Source organism: Lycorma delicatula, chromosome 2 (assembly GCF_047948215.1).
Source record: "Lycorma delicatula isolate Av1 chromosome 2, ASM4794821v1, whole genome shotgun sequence".
Lineage (NCBI taxonomy): Eukaryota > Metazoa > Arthropoda > Insecta > Hemiptera > Fulgoridae > Lycorma > Lycorma delicatula.
In genome coordinates this window covers 59,687,730-59,702,760 of record NC_134456.1, presented here as the reverse complement: position 1 = coordinate 59,702,760, position 15,031 = coordinate 59,687,730, and the positions used below count along the sequence as shown (strand labels likewise).

Sequence of the window (15,031 nt, the reverse complement as noted above, 5' to 3'; positions counted from 1 at the left end):
AAATCCATTTCCATTGTAAACACTGATCCTGTATTGTGAAAAGAAGAGCAGAGTGGATGTCATTTACTACGCGTTTGTGTGCGTGTATACGTGTACGAGATTTTGAGTGTGCGATTTAGGGGTTGGGTTGGTGGGGGTATGTTTGGTATCGTCTGACCTGAGTCATAGCTAGCGAACCAACGTACCATTATGACGTCTATGCCACCGCCACACCGCTACGCCACGCAAACTTTAAAACCGATAGATCTCATTAATTCCTTTCGCATTAAAGGGGATCTTCTCAATGCCTTTATAATGTCATTATCCCTACTCTCTACGATCCAATCACGTGGCTACCGCGCAAGCGCATGGGGTCGCTCAGCGAGGGGTGTTCACACACACTCATACTCAGTGACTGGTGCGGCGTAGAAGGATGTGCTCCGTATAAAACTGTACTTTTAACGCAGATAAAAACGAATCATCGAGTAACCGGTATATTCTATTTGGCGCGTTATTACTTAAAACATCATTACAATCGTTTTAACCGTAGTTAATTAAGTTAAATAGTGCTTTATTTCACCTTGTACTCTCACATTTAAACGCTATAATTTCCTCTTATCTTTCTAATGGGGAATTTAATTATAAATTTCAATCTGTGTTAGTGCTCAAGCTCGTTCCGTTGTCTCGCTTGCCAGCAGATTACACTCGAGTAGTAGTGGCAAATAACCGACTTGTCTTGTATACGCAAAACAATCTTCCATATACGTATTATATAAGTATACATACAATATATATTATAGACCATTATGATAACTCCCGGTGAAACACGATTAATTACTAACAACATACCTCAACAGCATGTAGGTGAGTAATTAAAAAATTAATTAACAAAGAATTATTTAATTAATGAACTACGCTGTAACTTTCAAACAGCTCTTGAAGAATTTATTCTACACATTTTTCTACTTAAGTTACAATCCTGTACAACTTTAATTTAGTCTATAAACTGCTACTTCTGTTTCTCAATTAATTAATTTTAAAATACGAAATGTAATTTAGTATTAACAACATTTATATGTCATCTAATAATTTAATTTTCAGAAATAATAATCAAAACTCATTCGGTAAAAATTAATGTTAACATCTTTTCATTTATTATTTATAAAATTAATCCGTTCGTATATCAGGAAGTAAACTAACTGTAAATTATTATTGTAACTGTAATTAGAATTGGAATTAAAGTTATTGTCACGATAAATTATCAAGCGCAATTAAGGCACTATTCGTAATTAGTTGCTGTTGCTGTTACTGTAGTAATGAAACCATTGTTTTATTAATTTAAAAATGTATCTAATTAATCTTGTTAAAACGTTTTTCCTATTTATATTTATGAGCTTGTGGTGCGTTCAATATAAGTAAACTATTTACTCGCTCGCGCGCTTGTGTTGTGTGTGTGTGTGTATGTGTTTGCGCGCGCGCGAGAGAGTGTTTTCTGAATTTACCCTCATATGTATTTAAATTAAATTTCTGCCTCGGTTATTTTATGAACATTTCTTTTAACCTAAAGGTTATTTTAATATATCATTCTTATTAAAAATATTGTTGAAAAGTCAAACGTAAAAATATATTATGTTATAACAATACTGTGTAAATTATTCTATATTATTATATGTGTGTTATATTATTATATAGAAACTAAGTGAGTAATTTTCTACTAGTTACATTTTATTTAATAACTTAATGTTTTGTATGAATATGTACGCAGTTTTATTTTCTATACATCTTAAAGGAAACATAAAAATTTGAAATAAAATACTATTTGTAAAAAAATATTTCTTATCTATTAGGGAACAATTGCTTTATGGTCATTACGTTCTAAGTTAAAATTTTGTAGCGGATATGCTAATATATACAGAAAGGTTTTAATTTTTTAGATTTGATATTATTTTATTAATAAAATGTCTAGTTTAACACCAGTAAAAAAAAATATAAGTGTATAACTGATAAAATACAACTATTATTTCAAGTGTAAAAGTCCAACGACGAGCTATAGAGTCTTACGCGAGAGCCATCTTATTTATTTCTTCTAATAAAAAAGAATGGATTTCTACGTAACAAAAAAGAAGAGCAATTTAGATACTTAAGCTAAATCTTTAACGAGAGAACTATCCTGTACATCACTTATTTAGTTATTTCATGTATTATTTACATTCGGATCGGAATGAGGATCTTCCATGTTTCGAAATGCTTATACTAATTAAACTCATCTAATTAGAAGTAAATAAAAACCTCTATTAATCAAATCTCTGTCAAACTCTGTATCTGTTGTTTATCAACTAATTCAGCATTACCAATTGGGCTACTGACGCAGACTTTTTTTTATAGATCCAACTTGTAGTTCATTTCAAATGCTTGTATACTTTTATTGACATGTTTTTTCTCCCGTTAAATACGAAATGTTTTGCAACATATACCAATTTTGGGTCTTTTCTGCTATGCGTCCCACACCCTGTTTTTATTTATTTTTTTGTTCTCCAGATTTATATAAAATTATGATGTAATATCATTTAAATCATCATATTAAATGAATAAATAATTTGTAACGCTTTGTAACAGTGCCTGTAAAACTGTTGTTGAAAGGCATTATGGTTGACGCGATTACATGAGCTAAAGGTTGTTGTTGTTTATCGTAGATAAATAATTTTGTAAAACTGTTACCTGTGTTGACTTGTACGGCTTACAGATAAGATAGCGATCTCTTCTTTTTTTCTGTTTAGCCTCTGGAACTACCGTAAGGTATTACTTCAGAGGATGAATAAGGATGATATGTACGAATGAAGTGTACTTGTGCAGTCTCAGGTCGACCACTCTTGAGATGAGTGATTAATTGAAACCCAACCACCAAAGAACACCGGTATTAACGATCTAGTATTCAAATCCGTATAAAAGTAACTGCCTTTACTAGGATTTGAAACTTAGAACTCTCGACTTCGAAATCAGCTCATTTGCGATGACGAGTTCACCACTAGTCCAACCCGGTAGGCAAAGACAGCGATCTGGTATTGTCTATTTGTACGCGAAGTTAATAGTATGTTCTGTGTGATATTTTATTATTCGAAGTTTTTTTGGCTAATTTTAGTTATTTGTATATAGAATACATTCAATGTGTACCATAGTTTTGAAAAGTACTTTATAGGTCACTTTTCTCCGTACAGAAAATCTGCTTTTGGATAATTTAATTATAGAATGGTAAGTGAAAGTTTGCATTTTGTCAATATTCTACTAACTTATGTTTCTTTGTGAAGTTAAGTTAATATTTCGTTACTCGCTTTGTAACAGTGCCTGTAAAACTGTTGTTGAAAGGCATTATGGTTGACGCGATTACATGAGCTAAAGGTTGTCCTACTTTACTATAAACTCGCAGTGTCCGAGTGGAAAAGTACTAGTCTCGTGATTGGATGGTTGTAGGTTCCACATTCCGCGAAAATGTGAAAAAAATCGCAACAATTCATCAACAATAGATTAAAAAAAAATAGATTGCGGGGCGCATAACAGAAAAAACCCCAATTTTTCTTTTGAGATCACTAAGGTCCTGGTAAGAACGTTAACAGTACCCTTATGATCAGATGATTTGGCAGTACCTAGAGCGTTTCAGGTTGCATTATGAAGTAAGACGATAAAACTTAAACGACCAACGCCTCATTTATTTAATACGAAAATGTGAAAAAAATCGCAACAATTCATCAACAATAGATTAAAAAAAAATAGATTGCGGGGCGCATAACAGAAAAAAACCCCAATTTTTCTTTTGAGATCACTAAGGTCCTGGTAAGAACGTTAACAGTACCCTTATGATCAGATGATTTGGCAGTACCTAGAGCGTTTCAGGTTGCATTATGAAGTAAGACGATAAAACTTAAACGACCAACGCCTCATTTATTTAATACAAAGGTTCCCGTTGATCACTTTAATTAAATAAGATTAAATTAACAGTTTTACAGCATACTGTTCAGTAATGAATATAACAGTACATACATTTAAAAAGCCGTGATAATGGATCTATTAATTAATACTTCTACATCTACATTTGATATTGGTAGATTACTTTTCGTATGAGAACTTCCCTAGCTTATGCCAATAACTAAACACTTTTTTCAGAACGATATATGATTATACGATATACATATCATGTCAGTAATGGGGTGGTATGATATTCCACGGATAGAAAACCAATAATTACGAATTAAGGAAAACCATGGCAGAACCTTGATCAAAGTAGTGTACAAAATTAATTATAAAATTAAAATAAAAAAATGGAAGTGGTTAATAACTGGAACTATTTATCATGGTTCTACACAGACCGATGTTATTTCAACAAAAAAAAAGATTGAAGAGATTAAATCTCATATGAAAATATAAAAAATAACAAATAAATGAATTTTCCAATAAAGAAAAAAAGGTAATATAAAAAAAGATTACTTTTATTTTAGAAGACATTATTAATGGAAATTAATTTAAGTAAATATTATTTTTATACGTTAAAAGAAGAACCAGAAAATATTGATTTTTTTTTTTCATTAGTATTATTTATTGTTTAAGAACATTCTGGTAAAGTAAAACATTCTGCTATGAAAATATTTGTTGTCTGATCTGATAGAGATGGATTTTTTTGGAATAAAAGAAAATTGTCGTATTTATATTAACAAAGAAATATTTTGCTTACTTTTAATTTTATTATCTAAATATCGTAATACTTCAACATCTAGTTGAAGTATTGTTTATTTTCACTTGTGATGAAGTTATGATCACTAGTAAATTCTATGCTATCAGCAATATCGTCTGACAGGTGAGATTTAAAATCTTATTTTAGATTTATCGACCAAAAATATATATAGCTCTTGATAGAATTAGTGTACAGTTGATCTTTTAGATTTATTTTTTGAGAGCTTTTTCTAAAGTTTACTTTAACTCTTTCTTTATTCACAACTTTACGAAGAACATTAATTAAATTAATTTGTATGTAATTTCAATTTTGTTCTAAATCACATAAAACCGATCTATGTCGTATGAATGATTTTTATATCCATTTTATGTTGAACAGAAAAGGATATTAACACCAACCAGTCGTATCCTTTTTTGCTATAGGCCTGAGTTCACTCCTTGTAAAAAATTACCCCACTGCTTTTTATTGGAAATTATCTTGAAATCTGGAATTCTAGTTAAGAGTAATTCTTGAAAATATCACTAATAAGGAATCTAATGTGTGGTATGGTAGGAAAAACGTTAGTTCAGTTAACATTAGCTTAAGTTTAAAAAATTAATTATTTTAATAAACTTAAAACTAATTTTTTACTAAAATTACTTATTTAAATTTTTAAATTTAATTTTGTAGAAATGGATTACTAAGTAACTATAAAAACAGATTTTAAATACAACGTTTTGTTGCCATTAACTGTGGAGTGATATTTTCAGCCGGTTTATCATATACTTATAGCGTACAGATATCAGTTTCAAATAAAATAATCGATGAGTAAAACTAGAAACAGTAAGATATTTAAAAGAAGGAGTACGATGAACGATATTATATTTAATGCTGGTTTTTTTATTATTATTTTTTTTTTATTATCTTTTTTTTTGTTATATGAGAGTTTCATATGTCAATGTAACTTTACTACCAAATAAGCCCAGATAATGAAGTTTATATTCCGAGAATACAGAAATTGCTTAATGATATAGATACAGAGTGGTGCAGAACAGGTTTTTTCCCTTTTTGTCATGTAATATGCGTGTGACACTATATGAATATAATTTTAATGAAATGTTATTTATTAATGAACCATTAAAAATACACGTATGATTTAAATTTCCTTTAAATCAAATATACACAGTTTTTATAAATTATATTATAATGCTTTAATTTCTTCAAAATAGATGCTTTTAGTTTCAAAATAGCACACTTTTGCAGAAAGTGTGCCATTTTGATTTAAGATTCATCCATTTTTTTATTAAAATGTGATATTTTCTTTTATATTATAAATTTATTTTAGATACTATTTTATTTCTATTTGGCAACGCGAGCAATATACATCAAGAACTTATAATCTCATGTAGGACTTATAATTTTGTATAAAATTAGGAAAAATCGTGTCTAAGAGTAATTAGAATATTAAACGGCTTTTTTTCTGATACAGAATGATATTATCACTTTTATGTTTGAATTCGAATAAATATAAGTAAGTTGATATGTTGATATGATTGGATGAGTGAAGAAAGTTGTTGGATACCACTTTACTTCCTTCACTTTTCCTAGTATTCTTGAAATTAATTTGTTCTTCTGTGTACATATGTAATTATAAAACGTGACATATCTCTTTATTTTGCCGACAATCATTTCAGTTATGCACCTACAGACTAAAGAGTTTACTTTTATTTACTGTCTGGGTTTTGTTTGATAAATTATTAAATATTACGAATAAATAATTTAAAGTTTTTTATTTTTTTATTTTGGAAGCTTTTGTTGAACTTTATAATCTACCCTTACTTTCGTTCATTTTTAGAGGTTTTTAGTAAAAACTAGAGCATTGTTTTATATATCGTAAATTTCTGTTTTTGAGTTATATATGGCAAATTAAAATAAGAATAAAATTACAATATCTTAGCGTACTGCCTGCTTGAAAGTATATTATATTTTTTTTGTGTATTCTACGATCCAAACTTTACAATTCTAAACCAACCTCGATCACACTTACTGTAGAATAGGAATACTGTACTGCACCAATTTACCGAAATTAAAAATAAAATTGAGAGATTATTTTCAAATTTCTATTTTAGTTACAGGAATTTTTTTGGACGTATATAAACATCGCACTCATTTAATCCTTTTTATCGATTGTTTTTTTATCCCTGAAGAGAATGAAAATACGAATTTCATACGATCTAAACATCTATCATTGAAAAATATTATTTTTAAACTATAGAAATCATCCTCTTTTCTTGTCAGTAAATATTTATTATTTCAATAATATTTTTAATCTCTTTGCTGCTACTCACTAAATTAGTGCAATGAAGCCAGTTTTTTAATTAGTAGCGTGCGAGTTTTTTTATTCATTTATTTATTTATATGTACAGGAGAAATACTATTCATATTAAAATCCAAGTATTCTCATATTTCTTATAACAAACATTAGATAATAAAAAAAAACCGGTTTCTCTTTTACAGTTAGCAACATTGAGATGAGAAAACGAAAGAATTAATGGGGAAACCATAAACAATTATCTGCTCACTTTTAGAGGGAAACATCGTAACCGTCTATACATTAACCACGAGGGATCTAACTACCTATATAACAATAGATATCATGAAAGGAGGAAGATTCAGCTATCTTTGCCAAGAAAATATCCAATGAAAAAATTTGGATTTTGCTAAATTCAGAATTTAAAACCATTACGGAGGAAAAATTTCTTGTCTTTTATTATCTCTGGTAAAAATATGGTAGTTATTTCTTACGAAAGTATATTTCAGGTTTTATTTAATTCAGATAAAATTGATTTAGATAGTACATTTGATTATTATTTAAAACCCTTATGCAGCTTTTCATTTTGGATATAATAATAAATAGTTATTATGTGCTCTTAAAATAGATTCTAAAAACTTATTAAAAGTATATTTCAATTAAAAAAGCGTGTTTAAATTTAAATATCAACTTAAATCCTACATAATTTTTATTTGATTTTTAAAAGAATATAATCAACTGATTACTATTAGTTTGCTCTGAGATGACGTGTTAATCGTTTGTCGTTTTCATCTTGCCCATAGTAGATTTAGGAAAGAGCAGGAGATAGATCTACTTACAGACTAGAAAAATGCAGAAAGTGAATAGGAAAATAGTTAAATTATATACTTGGTGTATCATTTTTGGATCTTTCTGAAGTATATGATTTTTTTGTAACAGGCTAGTCTTGCTGTTAGGAAGAAAAAGAACTGTTGTGAATCGTTTCGCTCACCACTCAGTACAAAATTTTAAAAACCTATACATAAATAATTTTGAAAAAATTATTCTAGAATTTCAAGCAGACACCTTTATTTAAGTAAAAAGTCAAAATGAATCTGTAATTAATAATCTTGTAATCAAATGCTGAAATCACTTTAAAAAACGTTAGTATAATGAAATAATTAGACAACGAAAATACACTAAACGTTTGGAATAGTTTAATAAACCATCCATAATGCTAAATGTATATGAATTATTTTAATTTTGAAACGTTCAAAAGTTTTAAAAGACTAAAATTTATAAATAAAAAATTTGTATGTTTAATGAGTCATCTGTCTTCTTCATATAATGTAAAATTAAATGAATTTATATTATTTACTGATTTTTTAATCTGTATTTTCGTGTTACTGTAATTAAACCTTACTACATTACTAAGTAACGTAAAGCTTCATAATAGTGATTAAAGAACAACTCAGGAAAACGGTGCGAAATCCATATGTTATAAACTGCCCTGATCGGGGTCCAGTAGGAGTTCTTGGCACTTTTACGCCTAATTAGTGCGGAGTTCGCCGCATCTTTATACCCAATTAGCGTGGTGCTAGTGACACCTTTACCTCTTAATTACTGCGGAGTTCGTGGCCACCGATCTTTTGCATGTTGCACATTAAACGTTTAAATCTACCCACTCAACGGGTACTCATTACCCGTTTATTTATACAAAATTATTTATCAGAAAGTATCTTGTAATATTATTAACATCTTACGATGTCTCAGACAGAATCTACAGCTGTGTTTGATCAGGGCCTCAGTGAACTTATTGGCTGAGCTTACAGATATAGTCTTTTTGATAATTACTTGGATAGAAAATTTTTAATGTTTTAGGCTTTGGACGATAGAGGAAACAAAAATAAACAATAAATTATAATTTAGATTTATAGTAGATCTATAAACAGATAATCTCATATTACTGTACCAATTATAGCGGCTGAAATAATTTTCGATTCTTATCGATTTAAAACATTTAAATCATAAATCTTATGATAAAAATACTTAGAACCATTTTTATTGAAATTTACATTGTCCTTCATTTAAACATTATTACTTTTAAATGAATATTATTTTACTTTACTTTTATTATTATTTTTACTTCTAAATGAATTGAAGACATTGGTAAAACTTTGAACTCGATGAAGTTGAGATGGGTTGTTTACATATCTTTCAATGAATATTCAACTTTTTGACAAGTTTCTCTTGGCAGAGAAGTTGCTTAAATTTTCATTTAGCGTGGTTTTACTTTAAAATTAATCGTTTAAAAGCAAAATTATACTGCTAAAAAGATAGGTTGAAAATTAACTGGTAAATAATTAAGCCGTCATGTTAGAAAAAAATCTCCTTTTAAACCATATTTAAAGAAAACAAAATTTAATGAGAAAATTTGTTTTCGAAAAAAAACTGGCACCACAGTTCTGAAAAAGTTGACAGGGCTTTTTTCTGTGTAATTCAAGCATGAATTACACATACAACTTAATTAAAAATATTTATCATTTTATTTAAATATAATATTTTTTGTTTATTTAATCTAAAATTCTAACTAAATTCTAGATTCTAACTAAAGCGCGTGCACATACCGTATTTCATTCGCGCAGGTGTGGCTGTACTACCGGCCACTTTAAATACTTTTTTACACTTCAAATATTTTTACTAGGTTCAAATCCTAGTAAAGGTATTTACTTTCACACGAATTTGAATACTAGATCGTAAATACCGGTGTTCTTTGGTGTAGGGTTTCAATTAATCACACATCTCAGGAATGGTCGACCTGAGACTATAGACGATTATATTTCATTTACATTCATACATATCATCCTCATTCATCGTCTGAAGTAATACCTTACGGTGGTTTTGGAAGCTAAACAGAAAAAGGAAAAAAGAAGAAGACGACGACTACAAAAGCTGTACGTCAGTGATACACTAGCGCTCCTTGTGGTGAGAGAGGTTACTAATGACGCACTACACCCACTTACCCATTAGTTTATTTAGAACATTTTTTCGCGTGGGGGTGTGAGTTTGCAAAATCTTTTTTGGAATAATTTTTATTTTTTATTAAAAAATGTGCCCAAGAAAAATAAGACCTTAGTTAGGTAAGACATTGAGGATAACCTTGCTCTAAAGTCTCACCCCCTTGACGTTTTAAGTTGATAATGGCATCAATGCCCCCCCCCCCCCATATATAGAAGTAATCTGACCAAGTTTGGTCAAAATCGGTCGAGTAGTTCTGGAGATATAAGGTGTGAAACACCGAACACACACGTTCATGCGAACATTTTCAGACGGTTTTTGTGTTTTTTGGGTTCCTTGGGTGTCAAAACGTAAAGATCCAGTGAAAACCGCATATGCCCAAATTGGACCGATTACAATACATTCCCTTCTAAAGCTATTGTTCTGCTATACCGCTAAACGGGAAAGGAAAAGTTATACATTATATTTTCTTAACAGTTAACTAAGAAATATAAATTATAATTTTTTAACAGTTTTCTAGAAATAAGTAGATAAACGTGTAATATTAAAATCCTAACACAGCATATGTTACCGCATTTCTGTACGGTTTGAACATATTACGAGCTAAAACATATCCAGTTATCAGAAATTGGCTTTTTATAGCATATTGTTGGATATCACTTAAATACACAAAATAAGATTTGAAATAAGAAATACTAATAGTATGTTTAATTTGAATGAAAGAATTTTAATGATGGAGAAAGATTAGAATAATCATGCTAACAAAATGAATTAAGAGACGTTTCTACAACGATTTTATTAATAAAACTCGGGACAGAAAAATAAAATTAAGAGCGTCTTATGAAACGGCGATGAAATCAGCTTAAAAATATTTATACTACTTTTATGCAAAGTAGTTTTTGATTACTACAGCAGGTTAAGCCCAGTGTTTATAGAAGTGAAAGTGGTTTGTTTAAAATAAACACGGATTTTCCTATCACTGTAAACATTAAACCATCAACATTAAACATTGAAACAAAATTATTCTGGAAAATTTATCTCAGTTTATTTTTACGTGATCAACTTTAATTTTAAAAGGACATATTGCCGAAAAATGAAATGAAGCCTGAAGTTTCAGCCATCCTTTTACAGTACGAAAGATTCTTCTACTTGGCTGATCTTTCAGAACGAACTATTTTTTTTAATTTTTAGAAGATATTTTTGTTTAAATTTCAATCAAATTCATGTCCAACTATTAAAATAATTATGTAATTATTGTTTTTTTTATTTATATGGACACATTTTATTTTAAAAAATAATTGTTTTCAAATGAGGGTAAATGATTTTGTTAATGAATTGTTTTATTGTATAAAATAATGAAATTGATATCAAAAAGATGATTTAACACAGATTAGAATGATTAACAGATGTTTGTACGGTGTACATTCGATTAGCAGTAGAATAATAGAATAATCTTACTATCACGAATTGTAATCGGTAATTACCTAACAGTTCTGTAATTATAATTGAACTATGTATCTATTTGAATAATTTGTATTAATCAGATTTAGCGGAAGTATAAATACATTTTGGTTTTTTAATCTAGTACGTATTTTTACCTTTACTTAGAAATCATATTGAGATAAGAATATTTTCAACTCTTAACGGTATAACAGATCAGTGATTAGTGTATCATCAATCAGCAATTGATTTGAAATGCTTGGAGACTAGGTTATAATGAAAATAAATAAAAATATTTTTCTTTATGGAGCTATCAGAATTAACTTTAACTGGCAGTTATTTTTGGCCTCTTTTGTAAGACAACATTAGCTGTAATTAAGAAATAAATGAGTTATTATAAGTGTTTACTGCCAATATTTATGTAATCATATGCTAAATATAATATCAGAACTTACCAGAATGTGGATCGATGAATTTTATATAAATCTCCCCCACCAGCTAGATGTATGACTATATTAAAAAAAATTTGCAAAAATATCGTAAAATGTTGATAGCAAGATTGTTATACTTTCCTAGCATTGGTTATTTATTCATATATAGTGAAAAAACAATGATAATGAAAAAGGTATTACAAATTCAAAAAATCGATATTTTGAAAATTTGATCGGGTTCCCCACCACTCAATATTGCCCCCAAAGTATTTTTTTGGGGCCACTTGCATAGAAAGACAAAAAAAGATTTGTTAAAAATTATGCGATAAATAAAAAAATTGCGTTTCTCGATTTCTGGAGAAGGAGGAATTTTGGAGCAAAATTTCTTCATGATAAGCAAGCCACGTGTTCTAAGCTAGATATAAATTGGGGTTGTTTGCAAAATTTTGAGAAAATTGACCCCAAAAAACTATTTATCCCCTCCCTTGGAGATATTGAACCCAAAATTTTACCAATAAATTTTTCCATATACACGAGTCTATGTACAAAATTCCATCAAAATGAGTTTATCCAATCAAACGTTATTAAGTTTCAAACACGCCAACGCACGTATATACGTACGTTCCACTTATCCCCATTTTTTGTTTTTTTTGTGTTTTTTAGAGTTCCTGGGTCATGAAACATCGAGAAAAGCAAAAAAACCCTTATCCCATTTTTTGACTGATTATCATACATTCTTCTTGCAGCATTACTGTAAAACTATGATGCCAAGAAAGTAAAACTGATGGGAAAGATGTATCATAAAAATTTCAAACTGGATAAATAAAGAAAATTTGATTCTTCCTCTACCCTACATTTTTATTTATAAGCCACTAAAATAGAAAAAGTAAATATAAAAAGATATTATTTACAGGAATTAATAAACAGATTTTAATTAATTTTTAATAGAAAAACTAAACGATACTCATATTTGATACAATATAAATTAACAAGAAATAATAGAAGCATGTTAGACTGATTTGTCTTTCGTATTCCTCCAACTGCTAACATTTTTAAACCCCTGGTAGTTATGCAATGAAAAATACTAATGATATATGATAGTTGATTTTATTTTTTATTAGACTTAAAAAAAATTTAATAAAATTCACATCTGTTTTTATTGCTATGAATAAAATATATTTTGTAACATTCTACATTGTTTCGTCTCATAGTAACACCTTTTAACTCTAATTTTACTACTGTATAAATCCTTGAAAATTATATTTCGTCAATTTAACCACTGCCTTCTGAAGTCAGATTATGAATGTAGATTAATACGTTTCAGTTTAGATAAAATTTTAATTTGCTTATTTTAAATAAATAAACAGTAAAAATTAAAAATTAGAACAAATAATGTTAATGTAAAATTGGCTTAAAAATAACACTTGAAAAAATAATGCATTTAAATTATTCTTTAAATTTAGAGTTTTTGGACTAGACGCTAAATTAGTTATACTACTTAGTTTTCTTCTGGCTTTTATATCAGAAGAAAGCTGCATGATTAAGTCTTCAGCCCGAAAAAATTTATAAGCGCTAAAAACAAACAAAATAGTATTTTTTAACGTTTTTAAGAGGATTTTTTTTTTTGTATAATTGATTAGCGTAGTTTAACTGATGAGTTGTATAACTAAAAATTTACCGAAGACTCTTTTTAAATTTCTTTTTGTAAGCAAATTAATATTTAGATCATTGTTTCATTAATAAAATGTGGTATAATTTTGTTTCGTTTATATTAAGAAATAATTTTGATCATTTTACAAGGATTTCACATGAGTCAATATACCTTCTATCCGTATAACTATAAAATATGTATTAACTTATTATAAATAATGAACTATTCTACATATATATATTTTACACACACACTAGCATCCCCGTAGCAGCTTCACCCGCGGTTTGTGGTTCCTGCTTTTCCCGTCGCGGTCAGGGGATATTTAGCGGATTAGGTTTCGCTTCACTCGCCCTTCCCGTCTAGGCAGCGGCTCTGTCTCCAGGACCCTCTGTGTTCATTAAACTGATACTTGTGAGAATAATAATTTATAAGAAAAATGTCACTGTATTGTAATTTCTTCAGAGCAACAATATGGTCAGTACAGGAACCGAAACTGTGAGTGATCCGAAGAATTCCGGTTTCAAAATGGTTGACCTCCAACTTAAAAATATTAGTTATAACTGTTTATCCATCCTTCGTAGGTTAAAAATGTATTTTGCCCCGTTCTTAGCGTTACCCGACAAACACTACTAGGAGGTGACCGTATTCATTTCTCTTTTATTTTTTTAATCTTTTTCTATTAAGTTTTTTAATCAAGTAACCGGAGGCAGGTGTAGCCAATCGCATAGCACATACACTAACAGTAGCAGTGACCATGTTGGTTGAGCCACCACACCGTACACCGTCTCACCCCTTAAAAATTGAAATTAAAAAAAAATACCGAAATGGTTTTTAAATATTTATCTAAAAAGTATATGCATGCTCAAATCCATTAAATATCTGCTTTAGTATAGTCGGAAATGGGGAAAATCTTCAATCATTGTTCAATTTTTTTTTAACTTTCTTCATCCTTTCAAGGTCGAAAGAGTGAGATTTCATTATTTTATGCAGGATAGGCTGCTTAATTTTCAGCTTAACTCAATTTCTCTTCAATACTTTTTTGTAAGTTTTTACTTATAAGTCATTTAAGTGACATTTTTATAAAACATTTGGGTAGTAATTTTTATACTTATAAATTTTGATTCTTTTATTAGCAAATTTCTACTCACTGAATTTTTGTAACGTATTACCGGATCTTTTTTTTATTATATAGTCAGTATGTTCTGAGTATCTTTTCGGTTTTAATAAAATACATTTATTTCTTTGTCTTTTTATTAAGTGTGATACCTGTTAAATATTAAAATAATGAAGTAATGTCCAGCACGAAAGATTTTTTTTAATTTTCCAACTTTTCAGGTTTCTGATTATCCGGATTTGGTCTTGCAAAGATCAATCCGGATAATCGGCATTCTACTGTACTTGCAAAAAACAGTTAAAATGTAATAACAGTATATTTCATATTCTTTTTAAAAAATAATTATTGATTTGAGAAAAATTTCAATGAAATTGTTTTAGGTTAATTGACTATTCTAATCTAGCTA

General features: G+C 28.8%; 1 protein-coding gene across 1 annotated transcript in view; it reads left to right on the top strand.

The window, feature by feature from the left end:
- The first annotated feature begins 257 nt into the window (after window positions 1-257).
- The window catches only part of LOC142318840 (LIM domain only protein 3-like), a 112,376-nt gene continuing 97,602 nt past the window's right edge, over window positions 258-15,031 (top strand). Inside the window, exon 1 of the mRNA XM_075355388.1 lies at window positions 258-843. Within this exon, the coding sequence (XP_075211503.1) occupies window positions 786-843 (58 nt within the window). The 5' untranslated portion in view covers window positions 258-785. The remainder of the gene's footprint in view (window positions 844-15,031) is intronic.